This window comes from Phoca vitulina, unplaced genomic scaffold (assembly GCF_004348235.1).
Source record: "Phoca vitulina isolate PV1807 unplaced genomic scaffold, GSC_HSeal_1.0 scaffold91, whole genome shotgun sequence".
Taxonomy (NCBI): Eukaryota; Metazoa; Chordata; class Mammalia; order Carnivora; family Phocidae; genus Phoca; species Phoca vitulina.
The window spans coordinates 3,124,605-3,150,180 of NW_022589794.1; the positions used below are offsets into that span (position 1 = coordinate 3,124,605).

At 43.7% G+C, this 25,576-nt stretch overlaps 1 protein-coding gene across 4 annotated transcripts; it reads left to right on the forward strand.

Moving 5' to 3' along the window:
* Positions 1-9,259: 9,259 nt before the first annotated feature.
* LOC116626842 (zinc finger protein 140) lies at positions 9,260-24,773 on the forward strand. Of its 4 annotated transcripts, none has more exons than XM_032396393.1 (5): positions 9,260-10,557; positions 10,836-10,892; positions 13,624-13,750; positions 14,339-14,434; positions 21,824-24,773. In XM_032396393.1, the coding sequence occupies exons 2-5, from the start codon at positions 10,884-10,886 to the stop codon at positions 22,981-22,983; spliced, it is 1,392 nt and encodes a 463-aa protein (XP_032252284.1). In that variant the 5' UTR covers positions 9,260-10,557; positions 10,836-10,883; the 3' UTR covers positions 22,984-24,773. The 4 variants fall into 4 exon arrangements, with proteins under 4 accessions (XP_032252284.1, XP_032252286.1, XP_032252285.1 ...); XM_032396395.1 differs by lacking the exon at positions 10,836-10,892 and adding an exon at positions 10,933-11,058; XM_032396394.1 differs by lacking the exon at positions 10,836-10,892.
* Positions 24,774-25,576: the final 803 nt, after the last annotated feature.

A 25,576-nucleotide genomic window follows, 5' to 3' on the forward strand; every position in this document is an offset into this window, starting at 1 on the left:
AATTTTCAAAGGCAGGAACCACAGCCCAGCAGTAGCGACTCACGAGAGAACAAAAGAAAGCAGGTGTGTGAACTCTGCACTCAGCACTCGGGCTAAATGGCAGTCGTGCTGTGCAAGGTCTTGTTCCCATTCAGCTTGGCGCCTTTGGCTTCAAGTGGACATGCTTCAAGTACAGCATGTATGTTACTTCACTGATGAAATACCACGATGCTGTGTGCTATTATGTTTTTGGTGTTTCTTAGAATATCTTGTAAAAAAACTAGATGGAGAAGCCAATTTAAGAGTCACTGTTCAGAAAATGTAAAATACAGATTTTTGTGGTGAGAAATATATTTTTGGTGTATTCAAGGAAGCCTGTTTTGCCTTCCTGCGAATTTCTGTGACTACTGGATAGGTGTTAGGAATTAGGATTTTCATTGTTGCATCATTTGAAATATGTGTGTTTCACCTTTCGTCACCTGTTGCATCCTCTACATGGAGACTCCCGCTGTAAACCTTTCATGATAAGTAGGGTTTACTTTGGCAGTGCATGAACCACCCCTTAGGTAGAACTTTGCAGTGATCTTAACAATGTTGCTTGACAAAGTCAACAGTATTCTGTGTGATGGTGAAATTCAGAAAAGTCCAGCCCTGACCTTGTTACCAGACTTGGAAAAATCATGACTTCTCTCAAACACAAGTTGCTTTTATCAGTATGGTGTATTGCACCTTTGATTCTAGCAGTATTTTTTTTTCCTTTAGTTACCAATTTTAACATCATTGTTGAAAAATTGGGACTTAAAGAGTAATTTTCTAATCCACTGCACCAGGTTAAAAGTATCTTGAGTTCCCAAATTTGTATTCATATTCAAATGTATGGACTTCCTACTCTTCCCCTAATACCTGAACATGATTTTTATCAACTTCATTTCTAAGAGAATAGTGACAGGGTGATTCTTTGTAGATTTTCCTATTTTTAAATTTTCATCTATCATGATTCTCTTTCCTAGTCCCAGAGATTGATTCATTAGTTCTTGGATTGAGTTTGGAGTCTGTTGTCTAAAAGTGACCTAATTTTGCTGACTTCAATTCTAGATTATTCCATGTACTATTAGGTAGTTAAACCCAGTGCTTTCCTCACTAACTAATAGAACTTCGGCACTAGCCCATTGGTCTAATACCCAAGAGCAGGTTTTTTTCCCGAGTGCCAGGAAGCAGTCATTGGGAGGGCTAAATGCTGGCAGCAGAGGTCTCGTTTATCAGAATACCTTACGTGGAGGCCCAGCTATGTTGTGTAGAACTCACTAGGGACTCTTTCTGAAGTCACAAGAGGGCTTTGATTCTGAAATTAGACATTTCTAGTGTTTGTCTTTTAAATTACTTTGGTAAACCACAGAACACATGTAACCCCACATTTCCGCTCACAAATCCCACATCAGGAAGAAAACAGGTTTTAAAGTTAAGAGGGATTTATGTGCAGCTTCCTGGAGCACAACAGGTTATGTTGGTTGAATGGGAAAGGAGCCCAGGTGGAAGGAGCAACCCCTCTCTCCTCTCTCCACCCAGGTTCCCCCACTGGCCTGGAGACAGTCCTGTGGAGGATAATTCCTATTGTATATTCCTTCTACTAAGTAAAGTGAATTTTGGGATCTGTCCCAGGAGTGCCTTCTGTTCAGCCTTTCTTTGTGGGCTTTGGTAATAGAGACAAAGTTATCTCTGTGTGGGTCCATGTGTTCTGGATATTTTAATTTCAAGATCAACTCTTGTAGAGACTGGGTGAAAGGAACCCAAAGAATATCTGATTTATCCAGCAATACCTGTGTCAGATAGCAGAATAGAGATCAGCAGGCATTTGGAATCCACACTTGAGGCCTCCCTTATTGGTTGCTTATTCCAGCAGAATATGCTCAGGTTGTTGATTTCACCGAACTCCTGAGTCTGCAAATACTGTACCAACAAGCCGGCCTGGGCCAAGTGCGGACGAGCTCACCCCACCATGACCCTCGTCCATTTTCCACAGTTAGTAGTTATTTTAAGATGCAATTCCGATTATGCACTTCTCTGTTGAAAAACCACGTGGCTAATTGTGGACTTAAAGTGTACTGTCCTCACCGTAGATGAGGACTTCTGTACAAATCCAGGCTATCTGTCATTTCTGAATATCTTTCTTCCTACACAATACTTTTTTGGCCTCCTTGAACTACTTGGAGTTCCTTGAGGTTTCTACAGTTTAATGCTTTTCGCCAACCTTCTGTCCCTGAAATGCCCGTATTCCTTGTTAATGCCTGTCCACACTTTATGAGCGTGCACACGTGTTTGTCACTGTGATAATATAACCATCACATGTCTTTTCCATTAGAAAGCTGGAAAGCTGGGACTACCTTCTTTGCATAGTTTAAGCAACTGAAGCTGTAACATGTAAGCGTGGGTGCTCTCAGTGGCTTCCCCCTACCACGTGGGGAAGCATCGTCTGCAGAAAGAGACAAGAATGAAGCCATGGAAAATTGTGCTCCAGGATCTGCTGCTTCTGGTCTTGATGTCCTGGTTCACCTCTGCCCTCTGCCTTTTTCATGCCTTGATTGTTGCATTCTTCTGTGAGATATCCCAAATATCCTTATAATAAATTCTCATGTTTGCTTTGGCTGGTTCAAGTCGTGTTTGTTACTTACAACCCAAATATTCTTCACGTAGGAGGTCAGGCTGTATCATGACTTGGATTCTCTGGAAGTGGACCCTGACATGAAGTTTGGAATGCAAGATGCTTATGGAGGATCAGCAGCTGTGAGGTGAAGGAAGGATAAACAGCAAAGGGTGGGTCAGAGGAAGAAGGCTGCACAGAAGTGGTTGAGACCCTGGCCACACTGGTAGGGAGCTCTGAAGCAAGTGCTGCTCAGGAGTGACTCGTATTGGGCCCCGATGGTCAGGTCTCTGCAGCCCTGAGGTTCTCTGTCACCAGAGGCCTGCGGCCCTGAGAAGGGGATCATCCCATGTCAGGCAGTTTGTTTTGTTTTGTTTTTTAGCTCAGGCCAACTCCACAAAGGCTGGCCACTGGAGGCAGCCTGCTGGCCTCTCTCCCTGCCCCTGGGTAGCAAGTCCTTCCTTGGAGAGGGTTGAGCAGCCCATCTCTGTCACCACAGTCCAGCCCTTCCACTGCTGAGCCCCATTTTCCCAGCATTGGGTCTGTCTGAGGAGAGATTGAGGAAACCGGTCACTAGGACCAACGGGTCCCCGCTGGTGGTGGTCTCTCTCACCGGGGAGCCGTTCTGGGGCCTCTGCTGGCTTTGGTGGCTCACGAGGCCATTCCGGCTTTCTACGGAAGGTGAGTTATGTAATAAATCCAGTGTACCCTTTTGTTCTGGGCATATTCTTGCACCCCCTTTGCTGCAGAGTGGTTCCTTCTGGTCTGATACAGTGTATGAGGGATCCCATACTGTTCAATCATTTTGTGAGCCTTTTTTTTTTTTTTTTTAAAGATTTTTATTTGAGGAAGAGAGAGCAAGCACAAGCAGGGGGAGTGGCAGAGGAAGAAGCAGGCTCCCCGCCGAGCAGGGAGCTCAATGCAGGACTCGATCCCAGGACCCCGGGATCATGACCTGAGCCGAAGGCAGGTGCTCAACAACCGAGCCACCCGGGCGCCCCTATTTTGTCAGCCTTTGGATAGTGGTGCTGGCTGAGGTACTGTGGGCAGAAAACCCCTACCTGGATTGTGTTTTTTCTTGTGAGAACGGTGGCCTTTTCAGGCCAAAATCGTCAACTTGACACCAAGTGCCGGTTAGTCTCCTCAGGGAATGGTGCTGTACTGGGGGCTCAGCCCTGGTTCTCTTGGACATTCACTAATGGCAGTAGCCAAATCAACCCTGTGAGATTCTGTGCTATTGGACAGATTGGCATTCTTGGCAATTTGGATTGACCCCTGCACTGGATGCCTGGTCTTTGGCTAAGGGTCACCATAGTAGGGAAGGCAAGATGGAGGTCTCTGAAACTTACTCCCCAGATAGGATAGTACATAAAAAACAATACTGCCCTTGGGGGAGGAGTATAGGAGGGGGTGGCAGAGGTTAGTGCTATTCTAAAAGACCTGAAGGAGGGCGCCTGGGTGGTTCAACTGTTAAGTGTCTGCCTTCGGCTCAGGTCATGATCCCAGGGTCTTGGGATCGAGCCCCGAATCGGGCTCCCTGCTCCGCGGGAAGCCTGCTTCTCCCTCTCCCTCTCCCCCTGCTTGTGTTCCCTGTCTCGCTGTGTCTCTCTCTGTCAAATAAATAAAATCTTAAAAAAAAAAAAAAAAAGACCTAAAGGATACATTGGCAGAGTTCCTATTACACTGCTATCTACTTTAGTAGCTCGGGCTTTTTAGAAGCCCGGCAAACCATACAGACTACACTGACTGCAAACTACAGACAAGTTCAACCAAGTAATAGCACTGCTTGCAGACCTGGCACTGTTTTCTCAAGTTTTTTTTTTTAAGACTTTATTTATTTATTTGACAGAGACATAGCGAGAGCGGGAACACAAGCAGGGGGAGTGGGAGAGGGAGAAGCAGGCTTCCTGCTGAGCAGGGAGCCCGATGTGGGGCTCGATCCCAGGACCCTGGGATCATGACCTGAGCCGAAGGCAGACGCTTAACGACTGAGCCACCCAGGCGCCCCCTGGCACTGTTTTCTAAAGCAGATTTATATGCCCTCAGGTACATAGGATACAGACTTTGATTTGACAAATGCATTCTTTTTATCCCACTCAGGAAAAGAGATCAGAAGATGTCTGTATTAACATGGAGTGGACAACATTACACATTCACAGTTTGCCCCAGGGCTGCCGTAACAGTCTGAAGAGGTCTAGACTATCTGGACATAGTCTGGTAACAGTGAAATTGTGCCCATCTAGCAGGATGATGGAGAGGTGGCTAGCACATTGGAGACCCTGATACCCCAGGTACATTCCAGGGAGAGGTGACAAGCCCTGAAGGTTAGCAGCTTACTGCTGAAGATAGCATGTGACTCACATTGCTTTATATATATTATTCAGGAAGTTTTGGTAGGCTGTTTTTCTAGTAATTTATATTTACTGACATCAAATCATAGATATTATCTTTGGATCTCTTCTGTATCTGTAGTTACGCTGAATTTTTCATTTATATTTATTTGTGAATTCTCTTTTACTCTCATTCCATCTTGGCAAAAATTTTCCTATTTGTTAGCTTTTACAATGAACAAGATTTTGATTTTGTTGAACCATCAGTATCTTTTTTCTGATTAGTTTATTATGTGGAATCTTGGACTTGACAGAGGCTCATACAAAGATAGGATGTCAGAAACTCCTTGGCATAATATATGGATTTAAGGAAATATGACGATATAGGTTTGTTATGAGTAATCCACTCATCAATTCCCCCAATCTTGACATCCAAGAGGGGCATTGAGAAATTAGTGGGTAAAAAGAGCACCAGAATCCTGTAAAAATGTGCTTATTGTTGTGCTAGGGGCCAACGGTGCCCCAAAGTGAGGTTCCTGATATCAAAGGAGACTCCAGGGTTCTGTGATGGAACAGGCTTAGTAGCAGAATTTAATTTTGAGAGACAAGATGGCAGGGTTACTGTGATAGGCTCAAGGTCAGGATGGTAATCAGAATTGCTGTCCCTGCAGGCAACTTTGTAAGTGGCTAATTGATCCTGGGGTCTAAAGGGCCAAAATAGATGGACATCTTATCTCTATAATCTTATCTCTATAATCAAAAATGTAGAAGCTGGATATCCTGCTGGATATCCTTAAGGATAGACCCAATAATTGGGTCACAAGTACATACTGTAAAACTGGGGAATCATCAATAGGCCATTTTACCATCTGTCAGGCTGACTCCTTCTGTGTAACGAAGTAACATTAACACTTGTGGTCTTAACCATGACCATTACCCCGTTATTATACTTTCTTTGCCTTAAAATGGCCCACTGGACCCGAAGCTGGCCAGTATGCACAAGATGAGTCACACTGCCCGTTGCTTTCTCTGATTCTTCTAGGTATTAATGTGAGATATAAAAATCAACCTGCTTTATGTCCATTACCAAAGTGCAGAGTTCAACCTAGTTGCCTTTTCCTCAGACTTCCTTGTCCCTGATGTTTGCTTTGTGCCTGTCAGGATCCTACCAACCAGCCAAATGAGTTACCTCTGCCAAGATATCCATGTTTCCAGCCATCCCTCCATCTGTGTTAAGTAAATTCCTCAGTGCACTGCTTTATAGCTTTGACCACTGGGAAGGTTTCTTTCCCCTGGAACTGTCTTTCAGGGTCTCCACAAAATGAGGGGCTAATGTGTACCAGTAGTTCTTTCCAGATGATACTTGATGCATCTGTGAATTATTTCTTCTGCTGGGCTTTATGCACTTTCCAGGGCCTGATACCTGATACCAAATGAATCATTCTACGATACAATGAATTCAGCAGCCATCAATGAACCTGATATTACATCTAACACCAGTTACAAAATCACATGGTGAAGTGTGTACGCTCTGTGAGGGCCCTGTGGTGTGCAAGACTCTGCTTTTCAAGAATAGTTTCCTGTCACAGAAATTGGGACTTTGGTACAGAACTCTAGAGGTCTTTGCAACTCTAAGTCCAGACAGCATCTTCCTCTGCCTTGGATGCTTCTCACACAGACCTTCTGCACGCTGTAAGTCCAGCTGCAGGGTGCCTCACACCCGTCCCGTGCCCGCCGCAGAGCCCGCTTGCTCTGGGTGCCACTCGAAATCAGAAGCTTTACAAACTACCCGAGTGTGCTCTGTGCTGCCTTCCAACTTCAAGGAGGCCCACCAAGCACCGTACCTCCGTGTGGCGTGGAGTGTGCATTTTAGTAACTTGCCCTTTATTTTTTTTAAAGATTTTATTTGAAAAGAGAGAATGAGAGAGAGAGAGCACATGAGAGGGGGAGGGTCAGAGTGAGAAGCAGACTCCCTGCTGAGCAGGGAGCCCGATGCCGCGAGTCCTGGGACTCCAGGATCATGACCTGAGCCGAAGGCAGTCGCTTAACCAACTGAGCCACCCAGGCGCCCCCATCTTGCCCTTTACTTTAAAGCCTTTACCTGGCTTTCCTCAGTTCACTGAACTTCTAAAAATGGCATTTATGTCAGGCCTCTAAGTTCTTATGAACTTTACCTGACACCTTCTGGCCTGTGTCATCAGGGCATGGCGGGTACTTGCTACTTCTTATACAACAGTTGCATCTGTCCACCAGGCCAGCCTCTCTGATCAATTGCTGCCTTCTGTGGTGTTAGGCTTTTTTTTTTTTTTTTTTTTGGTGTTCCTTTAACAAATTTTAGTCTATCCTTTTTCATTCTTTCTTCAGAACTACACTTTAGAAATAAATTTTATTGATAAAAGTTGCAGACAATAAAATGTATCTTTTTTTTTTAAAGATTTTATTTATTTATATGACAGAGAGAGATACAGAGAGAGAGGAAACACAAGCAGGGGGAGTGGGAGAGGGAGAAGCAGGCTTCCCCCCGTGGAGCAGGGAGCCCGATGCGGGGCTCGATCCCAGGACCCTGGGATCATGACCTGAGCTGAAGGCAGACACTTAACGACTGAGCCACCCAGGTGCCCCAAAATGTATCTATTTTTAACATAGAGTTGAAGCTCCATGAATTCTGATAAATGGCTACGCCTACATAACTACCACTCCTACCAAGTTGTAGAGTATTTCCATCACTTAAAAATATTCCCTTGTACCTCTTCACAGTCAAATTTCACTCTCACCACTGACCCCAACCATTGGTTTCTCTTCTAACGCTGTAGATTATTTTTATCTGTTCTAGAATTTCGTATGAATGGAATCATATACCTAGTAACTCTTCGTACCTTCTTTCACTCAGTGTCATGGTTTTGGGATTTGTGCATGTTATTTTTTTTTTTAATTGCTGAGCATTCCATTGTATGGATATGTCACAGTTTGTCTACCCATTCACCTGTTGATGGACATCTGGATTGTTAATTTTTGTTGTGAAAAATAAGGCTGAGATACTGCACTACACTCATCAGAATGGCCAAACATAAAAGACTCCCCGTACAAAATGTTGGCAAGGATGCAGAGGAAGCAGAGCTCTTAGACATTGCTGGTGAGAATACAGTTTGGCAGTTTCTTAAAAGCTATACATATAGTTGTATGGTGACAGATGGTAGCTACACTTGTGATGACCATAACATAATGTATAGACTTGTCAGTCATTATGCTGTATACCTGAAACGTTCACATTTTATGTCAACTATACTTCAATAAAAAATTTAAGGGTTAAAAAAAAGTTAAACATATACTGACCATAGGATTCAGCAATTCTACTCCTAAGTATATACCCATGGGAAATGAAAACATGTTCATAAAAATTTGTATACTGATACTCGTAAGATCAGTTTAAGGAATGTTTGTTTTGTATCTGCTTCTAATCCCTGTTGCCGAAGCTACAGACAGGGTCAAAGAAGAGGAAAAAATTAGAGTCAACCAAAGGAGAGCCCAGAAGGGCATTCTATTTATATATTCTTGTTCTTAAAAATATATTCAGAAGATAGTTTTGTGTGGCAGAATGTGGGAACCCCTTTGAACACGTGTTCTTGTTTGTCCCTATGTAATCTCTGGGCCACTGAAGAAATTTGACTTTGAAATTAAAAGCAGGATGTTTTGTTCAATATATGTTAGGACCCACAACCAAACATTTTGGACAAAATAATAGCACTGCATCCATATCACACCAAAAAACCTAAATTCCAGAAGGGATAAGAAGCAATATAAGAAACAATTAAAGTATCATATATATGAATATTTATAATAGAGATGAGCAGTTTCAAGTGTACAACACAGGGATTCGACAACTCCATGCGTTCGAGTCTAGCTACCATCTGTCACCATACAATGCTATTAAAAATACCACCGGGGCGCCTGGGTGGCTCAGTTGGTTAAGTAACTGCCTTCGGCTCAGGTCATGATTCTGGAGTCCCGGGATCGAGTCCCGCATCGGGCTCTCTGCTCAGCAGGGAGTCTGCTTCTCCCTCTGACCCTCCCCCTCTCATGCTCTCTGTCTCCCATTCTCTCTCTCAGATAAATAAATAAAAAACTTAAAAAAAAAAAAATACCACCATGTTCCCTCCACTGTACCTGTAATTCCCATGACAGTCCTTCCGTAACTGGAAGGCCGGGTCTCCCACTCCCCTTCATCCATTTTGCCCATCCCCCCAACCTCTCCCTCTGCGATTTCTTTCTTCCTTTAATCCTCTTCCATTTTTTATAATGGACTGCCCTTCTTTCTTCCTTTAAGTCTTTTCGCACAACTGCTCCTTCCACCTGTTACACTGTGCCCTGTGCCAGTGGGCCGACTCTTACCTAACCTTCACATTTGGGTGGATAGTCCCTCCTCCCGCCTCCCACCCCACTGGGGCTCTGAGCTCTTTAAGGGCAGGGCGGTGTCTGGCCTGCACCCCAAAACCTCCCCTACGCGGCCACCACAGTACCCCCACGGCGCAGGGAGGAAAGGAGCTCTCAGGTCATTCTGGCAGTGCAGCCATTCCAGCTCCTCTTTCCGGAGGGCGTCAGGGCTCGGCCCAAGGGAGCCATCGCTGTCCCAGACGCGCAAGTCTCTCGGAATCGCAGTCCTTCGCGCGGGAATTCCGTTTCCTACAGCTGTCCAGGCCGGAGATCTTTCACGGAAGTGTTGGGAACCGCAGTCGCTTCCGGTTAGGCTCTAGGTCTCAGGCTGTGGGCATGGTGCATTCTGGGAGTCGTAGTTGAGGCCAATGGTATTTTTCTCGAGGTGCCATTACCTCCCCTAAGGGGCGCTCCGGGAGTCACAGTGTATGAGGGGCGCTCTCCTGCGCTCACCCAGAGGCCGCGGTGGGTCCTGGGAAAGGTAGTCGTCGGAGGCCCGACGGCTCCGGCGCTGTATGTGCAAGCGCGGGGCGTTCGGGCAGTCGTATGTATGAGGGCCGCTCTCCTGCCCTCACCCGGAGGCCGCGGTGGGTCCTGGGAAGTGTAGTCGTCCGAGACCCGCCGGCGCGGGGCGCTCTAGGAATCACAGTGTGTGAAGGGAGCTCTCCCGCCTTCATCCGGAGGCCGCGGTGGGTCCTGGGAAGGGTAGTCGTCCGAGACCCGCCGGCGCGGGGCGCTCTAGGAATCACAGTGTGTGAAGGGAGCTCTCCCGCCTTCATCCGGAGGCCGCGGTGGGTCCTGGGAAGGGTAGTCGTCTGAGGCCCTCCGGCTCTGGCGCTGTGTGAGCAGGCGCGGGGCGCTCTGGGCGTCAGAGTGTGAGGGGAGCTCTCCTGCCCTCACCCGGAGGCCGCGGTGGGTCCTGGGACGTGTGGGTCCTGGGACGCGGTGGGTCTCTGGCGCTGTGTGCGCAGGCGCGGGGCGCTCTGCGAGTCAGTGTGTAAGGGGAGCTCTCCTGCCTTCATCCGGAGGCCGCGGTGGGTCCTGGGAAGTGTAGTCGTCTGAGGCTCGCGGCCTGGTCAGGGGTCCGGTCCCAGAGGCTCTGGCAGGCGGAGTTTGCCCGAGGCTGGCGGCGGGGTCCCCGGACGCAGAGCCGAAAGTCTGGCTTGCGTTGGGCCCGAGGTATGTAACGCGGCCCTCCCTGCCCGCGCCGGGCTCCCCTCCGGGTGGCCCGGACCGAGGGCTCCGTGTGGAGCTCGAGACCGCCTCGGCCACTCGGCCAGACGCGCAGAGGAAGCGCGCCGTCCTGTGACCCGGTTAAGGGAGGAAGGGGTGGCGGGGGTGCGGGTCAGGTCCAGGCTTTCCGGAGCGCACGCCGTGGCTGGGGGGCGGAGGGGACCCTGTGTGGCGAAGACGGCCCGCTGGCCCGCGCGCTCAGGGCTTCGTTCTCTCCGCGCCAGCTCTGCCGTGTCCCTCGGCCCCGTTGTCCCCGGCCCCCGCCGTGAGCCATGCCTCAGGTAAGCTGCCCTTTCCCCTTCTTTCTGGATGCATATCCAGGCCGTGCGGCCGGAGGCTTGCTTTCCCCGGAAACCTCCCGCCGCTCGCACGGACGGGGACGCGAGAGGGTGCACGCGAAGCCGAGATGGCACGGGCGGGTTTCTAACCCGGGACGCGAGTTTTAGGGTAAGAAGGGGGAGCCAGCGATGACGGTGTTTCCTCCTTTTCCCAGTGTTAGAACTGCTTTACTCTGTTCCTCGAGCCAGCTGCCCCTTTATTCACCATATTTTTATTAGGTGTGTACTTTCAGCACCTGGGTCAGTGTGATGCCCGGATCCGCAGTGTCAGCATCACTGGAGAACCTCCTGGAAGTGTCTGTTCATGAGCTCCAGGCCAGACCTTCTGAACCAGAAACTCTGGATGTGCGGCTCAAGGCTGTATTTCAACAGTCACTTCCAAGTGATTCTAACCGTGACCCGTCCTAAGTCTCGGGGATGCAGCAGCAGCAAAACAAAATCGCTGGCAATTATGCTTCACAGACGTGGGGGATGAGAAGGCCAGCCATTCTGCTTTAGTCCCCCTGTTTTTAGTTCCACTTCTCTACTTTGTGTCATATTTTCCTCCAAATCCAGATGCTCCCCAAGTTTTGCTGGGGAGCGCAGTTTCCATCTGTGCTGCAGAGTCCACTGTTTAGGAAGTAGCTTTTTTTTTTTTTTTTTAATTTTATTTATTTATTTGACAGAGAGACACAGCGAGAGAGTGAACACAAGCAGGAGGAGTGGGAGAGGGAGAAGCAGGCTTCCCGCTGAGCAGGGAGCCCGATGCGGGGCTCGATCCCAGGACTCCGGGATCATGACCTGAGCCAAAGGCAGACACTTAATGACTGAGCCACCCAGGTGCCCCAGGAAGTAGCTTTATTAGTCAATAATCTTTTAACACTTAAAACAATTTTTATTACTTATTAAGTTTTTTGTGAGAGAGGGAGGGAGGAGGGGCAGAGGGAGAATCTTTTTTTTTTTTTTAAGATTTATTTGAGAGAGAGAGAGATGGGTGGGGGGAGACTCAGAGGGAGAGAGAATCCTGAGCGCAGAATCCAGGGGTCCATCCCAGGACTTCAAGATCATGACCTGAGTTGAAATCAAGAGTCAGCTGCTCAAACGGCTGAGCCACCCAGGCGCCCCTAAAACAGTTTTTTTTTAACTGTAAAATATAACTGCCATACATCTGGGGCTCTTACTAGTTTGGTACCTTTTAAAATTTCTCTTCATGCTTAACGGTTATGTGGATTATTTAAGTCGGGCAAAACCACGGTGCAAAGCAGGGGCTTATTGTTACTGAGGGGAAAAGCTTTCATTTCCATCCTGGGAGGTGTTACATTTCTTCCTTGGGTAGTCCTTAACACTTGATTGCTCATCCTCCTTGTTATGTGACATTGCTTAAATGACCCCTCAGTTTCCTAGCTATTTCTTCTGGAATGGGGACAGCTGTGATGCACTTGAGTGCATGCCCCTTTTCAAGGATGCTGCTGCTGTTTGCTATAGCCAGTTGTTACTGATGGAGTTTTCGAATGTAGGTGGGGTCCACAGCTGACTGCGAGACGTCTTTGGTACAAAAAGGTGATTTTATTAAAGCCCGGGACAGGACCCATGGGCAGAAAGAGCTGCTGCATCGGGGCTGTGAGGAGTGACTGATTATATACATGGGAGTTGGGGGAGGTAAGGAAAAGGGAGGTTTTCAAAAGAACTTTCGTGGGGTGCCTGGGTGGCTCAGTCGGCTGGGCATCTGCCTTCGGCTTGGGTCATAGTCCCGGGGTCCTGGGTTCGAGCCCTACATCGAGCATGCTTCTCCCTCTCCTTTTGTGCTCTGCCTACTTGTGTTCTCTCTCTCTCCCCGTCAAATAAATAAATAAAATCTTAAAAAAAAAAAAAAAAGAATAGTAATTGACCTCACAGATCTTTAAAAAAAAAACAACTTTCGAATGCCTAAGAGGACCTACAAGATACTGGAGGCATTGCCGTTGTCGAGTTAAGGTTGTTTTTTCCTCTAGCAAGGCATTACTGTTGAGACAATTGGGAGTTTCCTTCCAGAAGTTAGGGTATTGATAAGAATGCTTTTCTCCTGTAAATCACTAAGACATTTGTAAACTGAGGGAGACTCATGTCTTGCAGGACTTTAATCTCTATAAATAAACCATTTGTTTTTCCTTCCCTTAGCTTTAGAGAGTCCGGGAGTGCTTGAGGAATGTTACACGTAACCCACCTGGCGGTTGGGGGTGGGGGTTGCCGGCGTGTCAGCTTGTGCTTTGTCCTCAGCTTGCCTTCTGTTCCCTCATCAGTTACCAGGAAGAAATTTTGCCAAATCATATTAAAATAGGGCTGCCATTAAGGAAAATATACATTGCCTGTTAAATACAAAGGGATTGTCTTCACTATTCATTAAGTGTTGTAAGATTCTAAGAACTTTTACAACAAAAAGCCGGAAATCCAAGTTGTTCACATGTATATTCCTTTATCTTTCACAAAATTATAAATGATCTCAGGACAAATTGCGTTTATTTTTTCTGCTTTTCTCCAATTATACAACAAAACAAAACAGCTAGGCTCTTACACTTGCTGATTACTCAGAATTCTGAGAACTCCCATTGCTACTACTTATATACACTGCTCTCCACAGTGGGACTCATTTCACTTGTTGATCAGGGCCTTCGGGAGCATGGGTGTTGGTTGTGCAGATATCTGTATGTCATTTCAGGGGTCAGTGACATTCAGAGATGTGGCCATTGACTTCTCCCAGGAGGAGTGGGAATGGCTCCAGCCTGCTCAGAGGGATTTGTACAGACATGTAATGTTGGAGAACTATGGCCACTTGGTCTCACTGGGTAAGCGTATTCCTTCTTTTCCTCTCAGTCAGAATTTGAACTTTGGGATGGCTTTGTGAATCTTGGTTTTCTGACAATATTCCCAAGGGAGGTATGTTAGTTTTCTTTTTGTTTGTTTTTTACTTTTTTTTTTTTTAACAATTTTTATTTGTAAGTAATTTATACACCCAACGTGGGGCTCAAACTTACAACCCGAGATGCATGCTCTACCGACTGAGCCAGCCAGGCACCCTTGTTTTTTACTTTTCAAGATGGATTATAACCTCCTAATCCTTAGACATCTCTCATATTTACATCTGGCATTTCTTTTTTTTTTTTTTTAATTTTATTTATTTATTTGACAGAGAGAGAGACAGCGAGAGAGGGAACACAAGCAGGGGGAGTGGGAGAGGGAGAAGCAGGCTTCCCACAGAGCAGGGAGCCCGATGCGAGGCTCGATCCCAGGACCCTGGAATCATGACCTGAGCCGAAGGCAGACACTCAATGACTGAGCCACCCAGGCGCCCCTACATCTGGCATTTCTTTTAATGGCCCCTCTTCTAGGGATTTAAGGACTGATACTGAATTTATTTCATTTCCTGCAAGCAGGTCTTAACATTTCTAAGCCATATGTGGTTTCCTTATTGGAGCAAGGGAGAGAGCCCTGGCTGGAGAAAGGAGATGTGAGAAGAGATCTGTTTTCAGGTGAGTAAGTTAATAAGAACCCAACTAATTAATGAGAAAGCAATACTTTTTTATATGTTGGTTGTAAAGTTTTCCCTTAAAGATACCAGAGATATGGAGTCTATGTAGTCTTGCCCATAGCTCCATAAGGAACCACCTCACATCCACTTAGCAGTCTGGCTTCAATTCTCGTCTTATCCTTTCCCCACTTTCTCACAGACAGATGTGTTCTTTCTTTCCATTGTTAGCTCTGTCTGGGCTCTGAGTTTCATTTCTTTTTGACTTCTCCTTTTCTTTCTTGAAATTGACCTGTGTTTGTTGTCTAAATTAAAAGGTATATATTTTTTCTGTAAACTATTATTCTATTTAACCATCTTGGAAAGACTAATTCATTACTTTTTGGTCAGTTGATGGGTTTATGCATTCACTCACACATTCTCTTATTATTTATTTAAAAGACTTTCTCTTAGGTGCTATAAAGAGTAGAAAGTATAAGAAAGTGTAATAACTATCAAAGAAGTTATAGCCTAGTGAGATAAAATAGATCTGGAAATAACTTTATTACATGTCCTCAAATTTGCAGTTCAGCAATAAGGAAAAAGGAATTTCCAGTTGGAGTTTTAGGCCTACATAATTTGCATAGGGAGTAGTAGTAATAGAAACAAATAGTAGTAATAGAAACATAAAAGACAGGAAAAGGATCAGTTTTGGAGAAAAAGTGATATAGAAAGGTGAGATATCACACGGAAATAATGTATAAAACATAAATGTGCAGCTTAACAAATTATTGAAAGGTACCGATGTAACCACCACTCAGGTCAGTAAGCAGAACACTGCCAGGTCCCTGCGAGCTCTCTGTGTGATCCCCCCTTCCCCCACCCAAAGGCAATCTCTTTACTTTAATGGGAGTAACTTACCCCATTGGTTACTTGACAAACTCTGTCAACTGTTTGTGTTTCTAATCACTGTAGTTTAGGTGTGTATGTTTGTGAACTTTATAAAGAGGGGTTCATAATTTATATATTGTGATTTGCTTCTCAAAATTACTTTTAAGATTTATGCATTTTGCATATTACTCTAGTAGTTTGTTTCATTGTACAAGTCAGTACTCCCCAATTTATCTCTTCTATTATTGAGGGCTTCTTGGGTTGTTTGCATTTCAGGGCTGTTGCAAGCAATGTTACTATTGTCCCAGCATCCTGGTACAGACCGGCCAGATTTCCTGTGGTATATATCTAGGACTGGAATTGCTGGGTCAGAGGACAATGTACCTCTTTCTTATTAGATAATGCCAAAATGTTTTCCAGAGTGCTTTTACTGACTTACATTCTCACAAACACCTAAGTGGGTTCTCCTCGCTCCCCATACTTACTAATGCCCAATACAGTTAGGTACCATAATATTGACCTAACAGAAGAGTGTGCACTGGGAGCTTGCTGTGGTTTAAAATTGCATTTCTCTGATTACTGATGAGATTGAGCACCTTTCTGTATGTTTATTGGACATTTAGATATCCTCATTTGTGAAGTGCCTCTTGAAGGTTTTTGCTCATTTATGTATTGGATTCTCTTTTTCTTATTGATTGGTAGATGTTATATATTTCAGATACAAATTCTTTGCTAATTATTTTCACTGCAAATATTTTCTCCCACATGCGGCATACTTTTCCCCTTAATGACCTCTTTTGATGAATGGGAATTCTTCATTTTAGTGTGGTCAGATTTACCAGTCTTTCCCTTTATAGTTGACCTGTTTAAGAAATTGTTCCCTACCGGGCGCCTCGGTGGCTCAGTTGTTAAGCGTCTTCCTTCGGCTCAGGTCATGATCCCAGGGTCCTGGGATCGAGCCCCCCATCGGGCTCCCTGCTCAACGGGAAGCCTGCTTCTCCCTCTCCCTCTACTGTTCCCCCTGCTTGTGTTCCTGCTCTCGCTATCTCTCTGTCAAATAAATAAATAAAATCTTAAAAAAAAAAAAATTGTTTCCTACCATGAGGTCATAATGAAGGCATTTTCCTATATTTTCTCTTTAAAAAGCCCAGTCATTTTGCCATTCACATTTAGATCCATTGTCCACTTTGAATTGATTTTTGTGTGTTGTGTGTTACTGGTCAATTTTGATTTCTTTGAGGAGATCCAGTTATCATGGTACTGCATACTGACATGTCTGTCCTATCCTTGTTACAATGTCATAAGTTTGTCATAACTTAAATGTCCATATTTGTGTATATTTCTGAGTTCTCTATTCTTTATTGATTGTCTGCTTTCCTATCCTTGCATACATCTATACAGCCTTAGTTATGGACTTAATGGATAACATTTTACTGTATTTACTTCACCCCACCCCCCTTTTTTTTGCTGAATAATTTAAAAGTAAATTACAGACATCTCAACATTTCACTGAACAGTACTTCATCATGTGTAAATTATAGGGACATTTTCTACATGATCAAAATAGCATTTTTCATACCAAAATAATAGTTTTGCCAGTTTTGTTTCCGTTTTCACAGTTTCTAATATGGTATATAAGGTCAGATCTATGCATGCACAACTCAGGGATGAGCTCAGGATTTCATACACAACTTTATGGGAGCACTTTTCTTGAGCTCCGTCTGCTACCCTTTGTGGCTCTCAGGGCCCCTCTTTCAGGTCTTCTGGGTAGAAAGGCAGACCTTTAGTTTCCCCTCTGCTCTGTATTTCCTGCAACTGTGTCTGCCTCTGTAGCCAAGCAACAAGGAGACAGAGAGAAAAAGAAGAAAATGGGTATTATTCCTGTGCTGTAGGGAACATAGATTTTTCTTTTCTTTTTAAAGATTTTATTTATTTGAGAGAGCAGGCAGGAGCTGGGGGAGGGGCAGAGGGAGGGGGAGAATCGGGAACCTGATGTGGGACTCGATCCCAGGATCCCGAGATCACAACCCGAACCAAAGGCAGACGCTTAACCAACTGAGCCACCCAGGTGTCCCAAGATGAGCAACTTTGAAGGGGAGGAGAAGATTATATCAATTTGTGACTTACTGACTTTTGGATCTTTGTGGGATGCTTGACTATATCAATTCATTAGGCAATTGAGTATCATACTCTGGAGCTTAACAAAGAGATCACTGTGCTTCTCAAATTTTAGTCATTTGGAGAGGTTTTTCTTTTTTTCTTTTTTTTTAGATTTATTTATTTTAGAGAGTGTGTGCACATAAATGGGGAGGGGTAGAGGGAGAGGGAGAGAAATCCTCAAGCAGATTCCCCACTGAGTGCAGAGCCTGATGCAGGGCTCAGTCCCAGGACCCAGAGATCATGACTGAGCTGAAACCAAGAGCTGGCTGCTTACTGACAAGCCACCCAGGTGCCCCTAAAGATTTTTTTATAAGTAATCTCTACACCCAACGTGCAGCTCAAACTAACAATCCTGAGATCATGAGTTGCACGCTCCACCGACTGAGCCAGCCAGGCAACCCATACTGTTGAATTTATTCTTAAGCAACTTTCCCTAGTTTCTTATAGATTATATTGCTTTTCTATAGGAATGCTAATGAATTTGTATATTTATATCTCTCAGTCTTTATTGTAGTAATAAAAATATCCTAAACCTTTCTAGATTGATCTTCCCTGCAAATACAGTAATGATTTTTTTAAAGTGATAAACTTTTTAAAAGCAGTTTTTGGTTCACAGCAAAATTGAGTGGGAAGTACAAAGAGTTCCTATATACCCCAAGCCCCACCACAACCTCTCCCACTGTGGACATCCCACACCACAATCCCACATCATAATATATTTGTCACAATTGATGAACCTAGATTGACACATCATTACCCAAAGTCCATAGTTTACATTAGGTTTTGCTTTTTGTGTTCTATGTACATTCTGTGGGTTTTGGCAAATATATAATGAATGACATGTACCCACCATTATCGTATCATACGGAATAGTTTTACTGTCCTAAAAATCCTTCATGTTCTGCGTGTTCATCTGCCTCTCCCCTCTTACCCCTGGCAACCACTGATCTTTTTATTGTCTCCCTTGTTTTGCTTTTTCCAGAATGTTATATAGTTGGAATCATACAGTAGTTAGCCTTTTCAGATTGGCTTCTTTCACTTAATATTGTGCATTTAAGGTTCCTTTATATCTTTCAGTGGGTCAACAGCTTTTTTTTTAATTTTTTAATTTTTTTTATTATTATTTTTTTTAAGATTTTATTTATTTGCGAGAGAGACAATGAGAGACAGAGAGCATGAGAGGGAGGAGGGTCAGAGGGAGAAGCAGACTCCCCGCTGAGCAGGGAGCCCGATGCGGGACTCGATCCCGGGACTCCAGGATCATGACCTGAGCCGAAGGCAGTCGCTCAACCAACTGAGCCACCCAGGCGCCCAACAGCTTTTTTTTTTAATAGAAACTTTTTTTTTTTTTAAGATTTTATTTATCGAGAACACAAGCAGGGGGAGCAGCAGAGGGAGAGGGAGAAGCAGGCTCTTCACTGAGCAGGGAGCCCAATGCGGGACTCGATCCCAGGACCCTGGGATCATGACCTGAGTGGAAGGCAGATGCTTAACCAACTGAGCCACCTATGCGCCCAACAGCTGTTTCTTTTTAGTGCTAAATAATATTCTATTGTCTGGATGAACTACAGTTTACTTTTGCATTCTCCTACTGGAGGGTATCTTGGTTGCTTCCAAGTTTTGGCAATTATAAAGAAAGCTGCTATAAACATCCATATGTAGGCTTTTGTGTGAACGTAAGTTGTGAATTAATTTGGGTAAATACCAAAGAGTGCAATTGTTGAATTGTGTGGTAAGAAAATGTTTAGTTAGGAAACATCCAAACTGGGCGCCTGGGTGGCTCAGTTGGTTAAGCATCTGCCTTCCGCACAGGTCATGATCCTAGGGTCCTGGGATTGAGTCCTGCATCGGGCTCCCTGCTCCGCTGGGACTCTGCTTCTCCTTCTGCCCCTCCCCCACTTGTTCTCTCTTACTCTCTCTCAAGTAAATAAATAAATAAAATCTTTAAAAGAAACCGCCAAACTATTTTCCAAAGTGGTTCTACCATTTTAAATTCCCACCAGCAATGAATGATAATAGTTCCTATTTCTCTGCATCCTTGCCAGCATTTGATGTTGTTAGTGGATTGAATTTTGGCCATTCTAATAAGCATGTAGTGGTATTTCATTTTAATTTAGAATTCTCTCATGACATGTGATGTTGAATATCTTTCCATATTCTTGCCATCTGTATATCTTCTTTGGTGACGTGTCTGTTTGGGTCTTTTGCCCATTTTTAAATTGTATTGTTCATTTTCTTAGTGTTGAGTTTTAGGAGTTCTTTGTATATTTTGGATATCAGGTCTTAACAGATATGTCTTTTGCACATGTTTTCTCCCAGTTTATGGCCTGTCTTCTCATTCTCTTGATGTTGGCTTTTGCAGAGCAGACGTTTTTTATTTTAATAAGTCCAGTTTATCAATTACTTTCCTGGATCATGACTTTGGTGGTTGTATCTAAAAAGTCATTGCCATACCTAAGGTCATCTAGGTTCCCCCTAAGTTATCTTCTAGGAATTTTATAGTTTTCTGTTTTACGTTTAGGGCTATGATCCATTTTGAGTTAATTTTAGTCAAGAGTGTAAGGTCTGTGTCTAAATTCATTTTTACGCATATGGATGCATAGTTGTTCTAGGACCATTTGTTGAAAAGATGTCTTTGCTCCTTTGTGTTGTCTTTGTTCCTTTGTCAAAGATCAGTTGAGTATAATTATGCAACTCTATTTCTGAGCTCTCTACTCTGTGCCATTGATCTACTTGTCTCGTCTTTCACCAGTACTGCACTGTCTTCATTACTGTAAGTTTATAGTGAGTCTTGAAGTCAGGTAGTGTCAGTCCTCTGGCTTTGTTCTTTTCCTTCAATATCCTGGTATTCTAGGTCTTTTGCTTCTTTTTTTTTTTTTTTTTTTAAAGATTTTATTTATTTATTCATGAGAGACAGAGAGAGAGAGAAGCAGAGGGAGAAGCAGGCTCCCAAGGAGCAGGGAGCCCGATGCAGGACTCGATCCCAGGACCCTGGGATCATGACCTGAGCCGAAGGCAGACGCTTAACGACTGAGCCACCCAGGTGCCCCTCAAAATGTGTTTTAAAGAAAAATGAATTTTTTAGTGTTATTTGGAAATAACTTTAAACTTCCAGAAAACTTTCAAGAATAGTACAAGAATACCTATAAGCTCTTTATTCAAATTCACCTATTGCTAATATTTTGCCCCATTCATTTTATCATTTGGTATATGATTTTTTTCTGAAAGATCAGAGAATAAATTGGATACATCATGGCCTTTTACCCCCACGTATTCCTAAGAATTAGGATATGAGTGAATATATTTCTTAAAAAGTCTTCATATTATTATACTGTTTTGTTCCCCCCAAAATGATAAAGTACCTTCCTAAAATGTAGCCTGGAGAAAATCAGGGCCAATGTTTGACTGTTAAAAGCATCTGATAGGGTGCCTGGGTGGCTCAGTTGATTAAGCGTACGACTCTTGGTTTTGGCTCAGGTCATGATCTCAGGGTTGTGAGATTAAACCCTGCGTCAGGCTCCACGCTCAGCAGTGAGTTTGCTTCAGATTTTCTCCCTCACCCTTTGCCCCTCCCACTTGTGCACTGTCGCTCTCTAATAAATACACTCGGGGGAAAAAAAAAAGCATGTTATACCAAAGTTGAGCTTCAGTTATCAATTTGGAAAGTAGAGTTAGAGTGAGGATCATAGACAGTCATTTTCATGGATACCTTTTACTTATTTATTTAAAATAAGTCACTGTCAGGTGTTCCAAAGGCATTAAGCGAACAGAGTCTGAGGTCTTTGTGGGACCTGAGGAACATTTGTAGTTTATTAGCAGCATTATGAAATTGTCTTTTTCAAGTCCTTTTTGCCTCAGATAAAGTTTAAGTAGAGCTGAGAAAGACGAAAATGTATCCTTCCCAAGTATTTATCTTCCTGACCGTTTTTTTTTTTTTTTAAGATTTTATTTATTTATTTGTCAGAGAGAGAGAGAGTAAGAATGAGTGAGCATAAGCAGGGGGGAAGGTCAGAGGGAGAAGCAGGCTCCCCACTGAGCATGGAGCCCGACATGGGGCTTGATCCCAGGACCCTGGGATCATGACCTGAGCCGAAGGCAGATGCTTAACCAACTGAGCCACCCAGGAATCCCCTGTCCTGTTTCTTCCCTCACCTTCAGTTACTTCTATTTAGTCTTCCCTTTTTACCTACATCCCTCTTCTGAATTTCTGGGCATACTGCTCAGATTTCAGTCTATATGAGAACTATGAAAGCCATGTAGTGTTGAGTTTGTTTGTTTTATCTCTCATTGAAAAAGTGAGGAGTGGCTTTACTTTACTCAATACAGGGAGAAAAAAAAATTTGCTTTGTTTTTTTATTTTCAGAGTCAAATGGTGACATCAAAGAGTTTTCTCCAAAAAATGTCACATATGAAGATGGCTCATCCCAGTATTTGGTAGTGGAAAGAATTCTAAACCAAGACCCTGAATATTCCAGTTTTAAAGGAGGCTGGAAATGCGAGGAAGATACTCAGATGCAAGGAAATCAGGGAGGTATCAGGCAAGTGACAGTCTCTCATCAAGGAGTCCTGTCTCATCATATGAGTATCAATACCGCGGAGAGGCCCTATGGATGTCATGAATGTGGAAAAACTTTCAGTCGGCGCTTTTCCCTTGTGTTACACCAGAGAACTCATACTGGAGAGAAACCATACGTATGTAAGGAATGTGGCAAAACCTTTAGCCAGATCTCAAACCTTGTGAAACATCAGATGATACATACTGGAAAGAAACCCCATGAGTGTAAGGACTGTAATAAAACATTCAGTTACCTCTCATTCCTTATTGAACACCAGAGAACACATACTGGGGAGAAACCTTATGAATGTACTGAATGTGGAAAGGCCTTTAGCCGTGCCTCAAACCTCACGCGCCATCAGAGAATTCACATAGGAAAGAAACAGTATATTTGTAGGAAATGTGGGAAAGCCTTTAGCAGTGGCTCAGAACTTATTCGTCACCAGATTACACATACTGGAGAGAAACCTTATGAATGCATTGAATGTGGGAAGGCATTTCGCCGTTCTTCACACCTTACTCGGCATCAGAGCATCCATACTACCAAAACCCCCTACGAATGTAATGAATGTAGGAAAGCCTTCCGTTGCCACTCATTCCTTATTAAACACCAGAGAATTCATGCTGGAGAAAAGCTCTATGAGTGTGATGAATGTGGTAAGGTTTTCACATGGCATGCATCCCTTATGCAACATATGAAAATTCATACTGGAGAAAAGCCCTATGCATGTACTGAATGTGATAAAACCTTTAGTCGGAGCTTTTCCCTCATTCTACATCAGATAACTCACACTGGGGAGAAACCCTATGTATGCAAGGTATGCAATAAGTCCTTCAGCTGGAGCTCAAACCTTGCCAAACATCAGAGAACACACACCCTAGAGAACCCCTATGAATATGAAAATTCGTTTAGTTATCACTCATTCCTTACTGAGCACAAAGGAATTCGCACTACAGAGAAAACCTAACAACGTATGGATTAAAAAACAAAACAAAACAGTTAATGCCTTACTTTGGACTCCTGAAAAGAAGCCTTAAGTGAGTATGTTGAATGTGAAGAAGGTGGGTCATACTTGATTCAATATCCGGAAAATAATAACCCAGGAATATGATGGGAAGCCGTTAGTAGTCGCACATTCTTTTTGTTACATCAGAAGATGAAATCAGTACTGAGAAGACTTCATCTGGTAGGATTCCCTCACTCGACCTTTGTAAATTCCTACCAGGGAAGGACACGCGGCCGATAAACGTGAGAAAGCTTTTATTTAGAAACTGGCCCCCATTCTGCATCTGTCAGCTCAAACAGGACAGACTGTGTGGGCAAGAGTGCACATTTTCCTGGACATCAGAAAATTCATAATGAAACAAAGTCATGCAAATGCAGTGACTTGGCAATGTCCTTGTATACCATGCAATATTTATTAAGTTTGAAAATACTCTTCTAAAGAGAAAAAGCAACCCTATAAATGAACTGAATAGAGGGTTTTCTGCTTTATTTCAGAACTGCAGAATTATACTGGGCAGAAAACTACTATTGTAAGGAGTGTGGCAAAATCTTAAAGAGTTCTGAGAAGTCCTACTGGAGGGAATTTGTGGGCGTTTTTTTTTGGGGGGGGTTATTTTTGTTTTAAAGCAAACTCAGAAAAGAAAGCTACGAATAAATGTTTTTAGTTGATCTGGTACTTGCAGAGTTTTTTCCACAGCATGTGTCGTTCTGAAAGTGCAAATACCACAGTACTGACATCAGCAGTGAAGACTAGTGTGCGTTTGTAGAAACATACATGGTTACAGAAACATTTTTAGTGTCTTAATGGCTTTAACTTTGAGATAGAGTATAGATTTAAGGTTATGCTAACTCATGTTTATCCTTGAATATGACTAGACCTGTCTTGGCCTGAAGTAAATGTAGATAAGGTATGTCGCAGGAAAATGCCAAGGTGGTCTTCCTCTTTTGATCCACTTACAGTGGGAACATTCCTTTTGTAAGCACGTTTGTCAAAATAAACCAGATGATGTTTTTACTCTCCATGTACACCTTGCCCATTTTTAAATGTCCCAGTTGAAAGTGTATCTTATCTTGGAAGCATCTGTCTGCCTCCTTTTAAGAACTGAGCTTGCATTTAGGATAAGTAATACACAGTTTAGTACTTGAATAAGTGCCTCATTTAAGTATATTTCATGTATGGCTAAATCTTTCACCAAGTGAGAGGCTGGCAATTTTCTTTCCTACTTACTATGGTGTAACACATAACTGTTGCCTAATAATTTTCTCAAAGCCTCAATCTCTACCAGAACAGCTCTGTTGTACAAACCCTTCCTTTCCTGCAGTGCAGCAGGGCATTATTACTTTTCCTAGCCCCATGTGGGGAGTCTTTGTTGGACAAAAATGTATTTATTGTTTCAGAGGTTTATAACATTCAGGGATGTGGCCATAGACTTGTCTCACGAGAAATGGGGCTGATTGGACCTTGACCAGAAGAATTTATATAGGAATCTAATGATTTGGAACTATGGGAACCTCATCCGAGATTACCATTCCTCCAAATTCAAAACCTGAATTTAGGTATCTTTGCTTTCTCTTTTAGGAAGAGGGGGTGGGCTTTAAATTGCCTGCCTGAATTCCTACTCCAGGTTCTGGAGGAAATGAATTAAAATCGGTAGAAGTGGGAAGTGGCTTGCATTCTTCCTTGAACGCTCTGCCCCTCCCTGCCACTCATGCTCTCTTTTTTATTTTGAGAGAGGGAGAGAGAGAGAGAGAGAATGAACAGGGGGAGGGGCAGAAGAGAGGGAGAAGCAGGTTCCTTGCTGAGTGGAGAGCCCGATGTGCCAGGACCCTGAGATCATGACCCCAGTCAAAGGCAGATGCTTAACTGACTGAGCCACCCAGGTCCCCCTATATTCTCTTCCTCTGTATCAAGAAGTCAGGTCTGGATCTAGGAAAAACCATAATCTTTTGAAGTATCTATTTTCTCCCTTTTATAAGCAGGACTCTGTATTTCTAAATCAAATGTGGCCCTTACTGGAGCAAGGAAGAGTCAAAGAATGATGGACAAAAGATGACAAGAGGCCTATGATCAGGTAAGTGTGGGGTAATCAGGCAGGGAGTGCCATTGCATGGAGTAGTCCAGCTTACCAAATTGCTTGAATCATTTTCTCAAAAATAGTAACTTTCCTTTAAAATTCCCGTCATGCAACAGCATTCTGAACTATGAAACTCATCCTTTTTTTTTTTTTTTTTTTTTAAAGATTTTATTTATTAGAGAGAGAGAGAGAAACAGCATGAGAGGGGATAGGGTCAGAGGGAGAAGCAGGCTCCCCACTGAGCCGGTAGCCCAATGTGGGACTCGATCCCAGGACTCCGGGATCATGACCTGAGCAGAAGGCAGTCGCTTAACCAGCTGAGCCACCCAGGAGCCCTGAACTATGTAGCTCATCCTAAAGGTACTCATTAAGTTGTGGTTAAGATACTTCAGAAAATAAGAACTATGCTTTTATTTATTTATTTGAGAGTTATTTATTTGAGAGAGAATACATGCACACGTGAGCAGGGGGAGGGGCAGA

Coding starts and splice junctions, on each gene's coding strand:
- LOC116626842 (XM_032396392.1), top strand. CDS start 13,585: ATGGGTGTTGGTTGTGCAGATATCTGTATGTCATTTCAGGGGTCAGTG. Junction 13,751..14,338: donor TGGCCACTTGGTCTCACTGG/GTAAGCGTATTC, acceptor TCCTGCAAGCAG/GTCTTAACATTTCTAAGCCA. Junction 14,435..21,823: donor GAGAAGAGATCTGTTTTCAG/GTGAGTAAGTTA, acceptor TTTTATTTTCAG/AGTCAAATGGTGACATCAAA.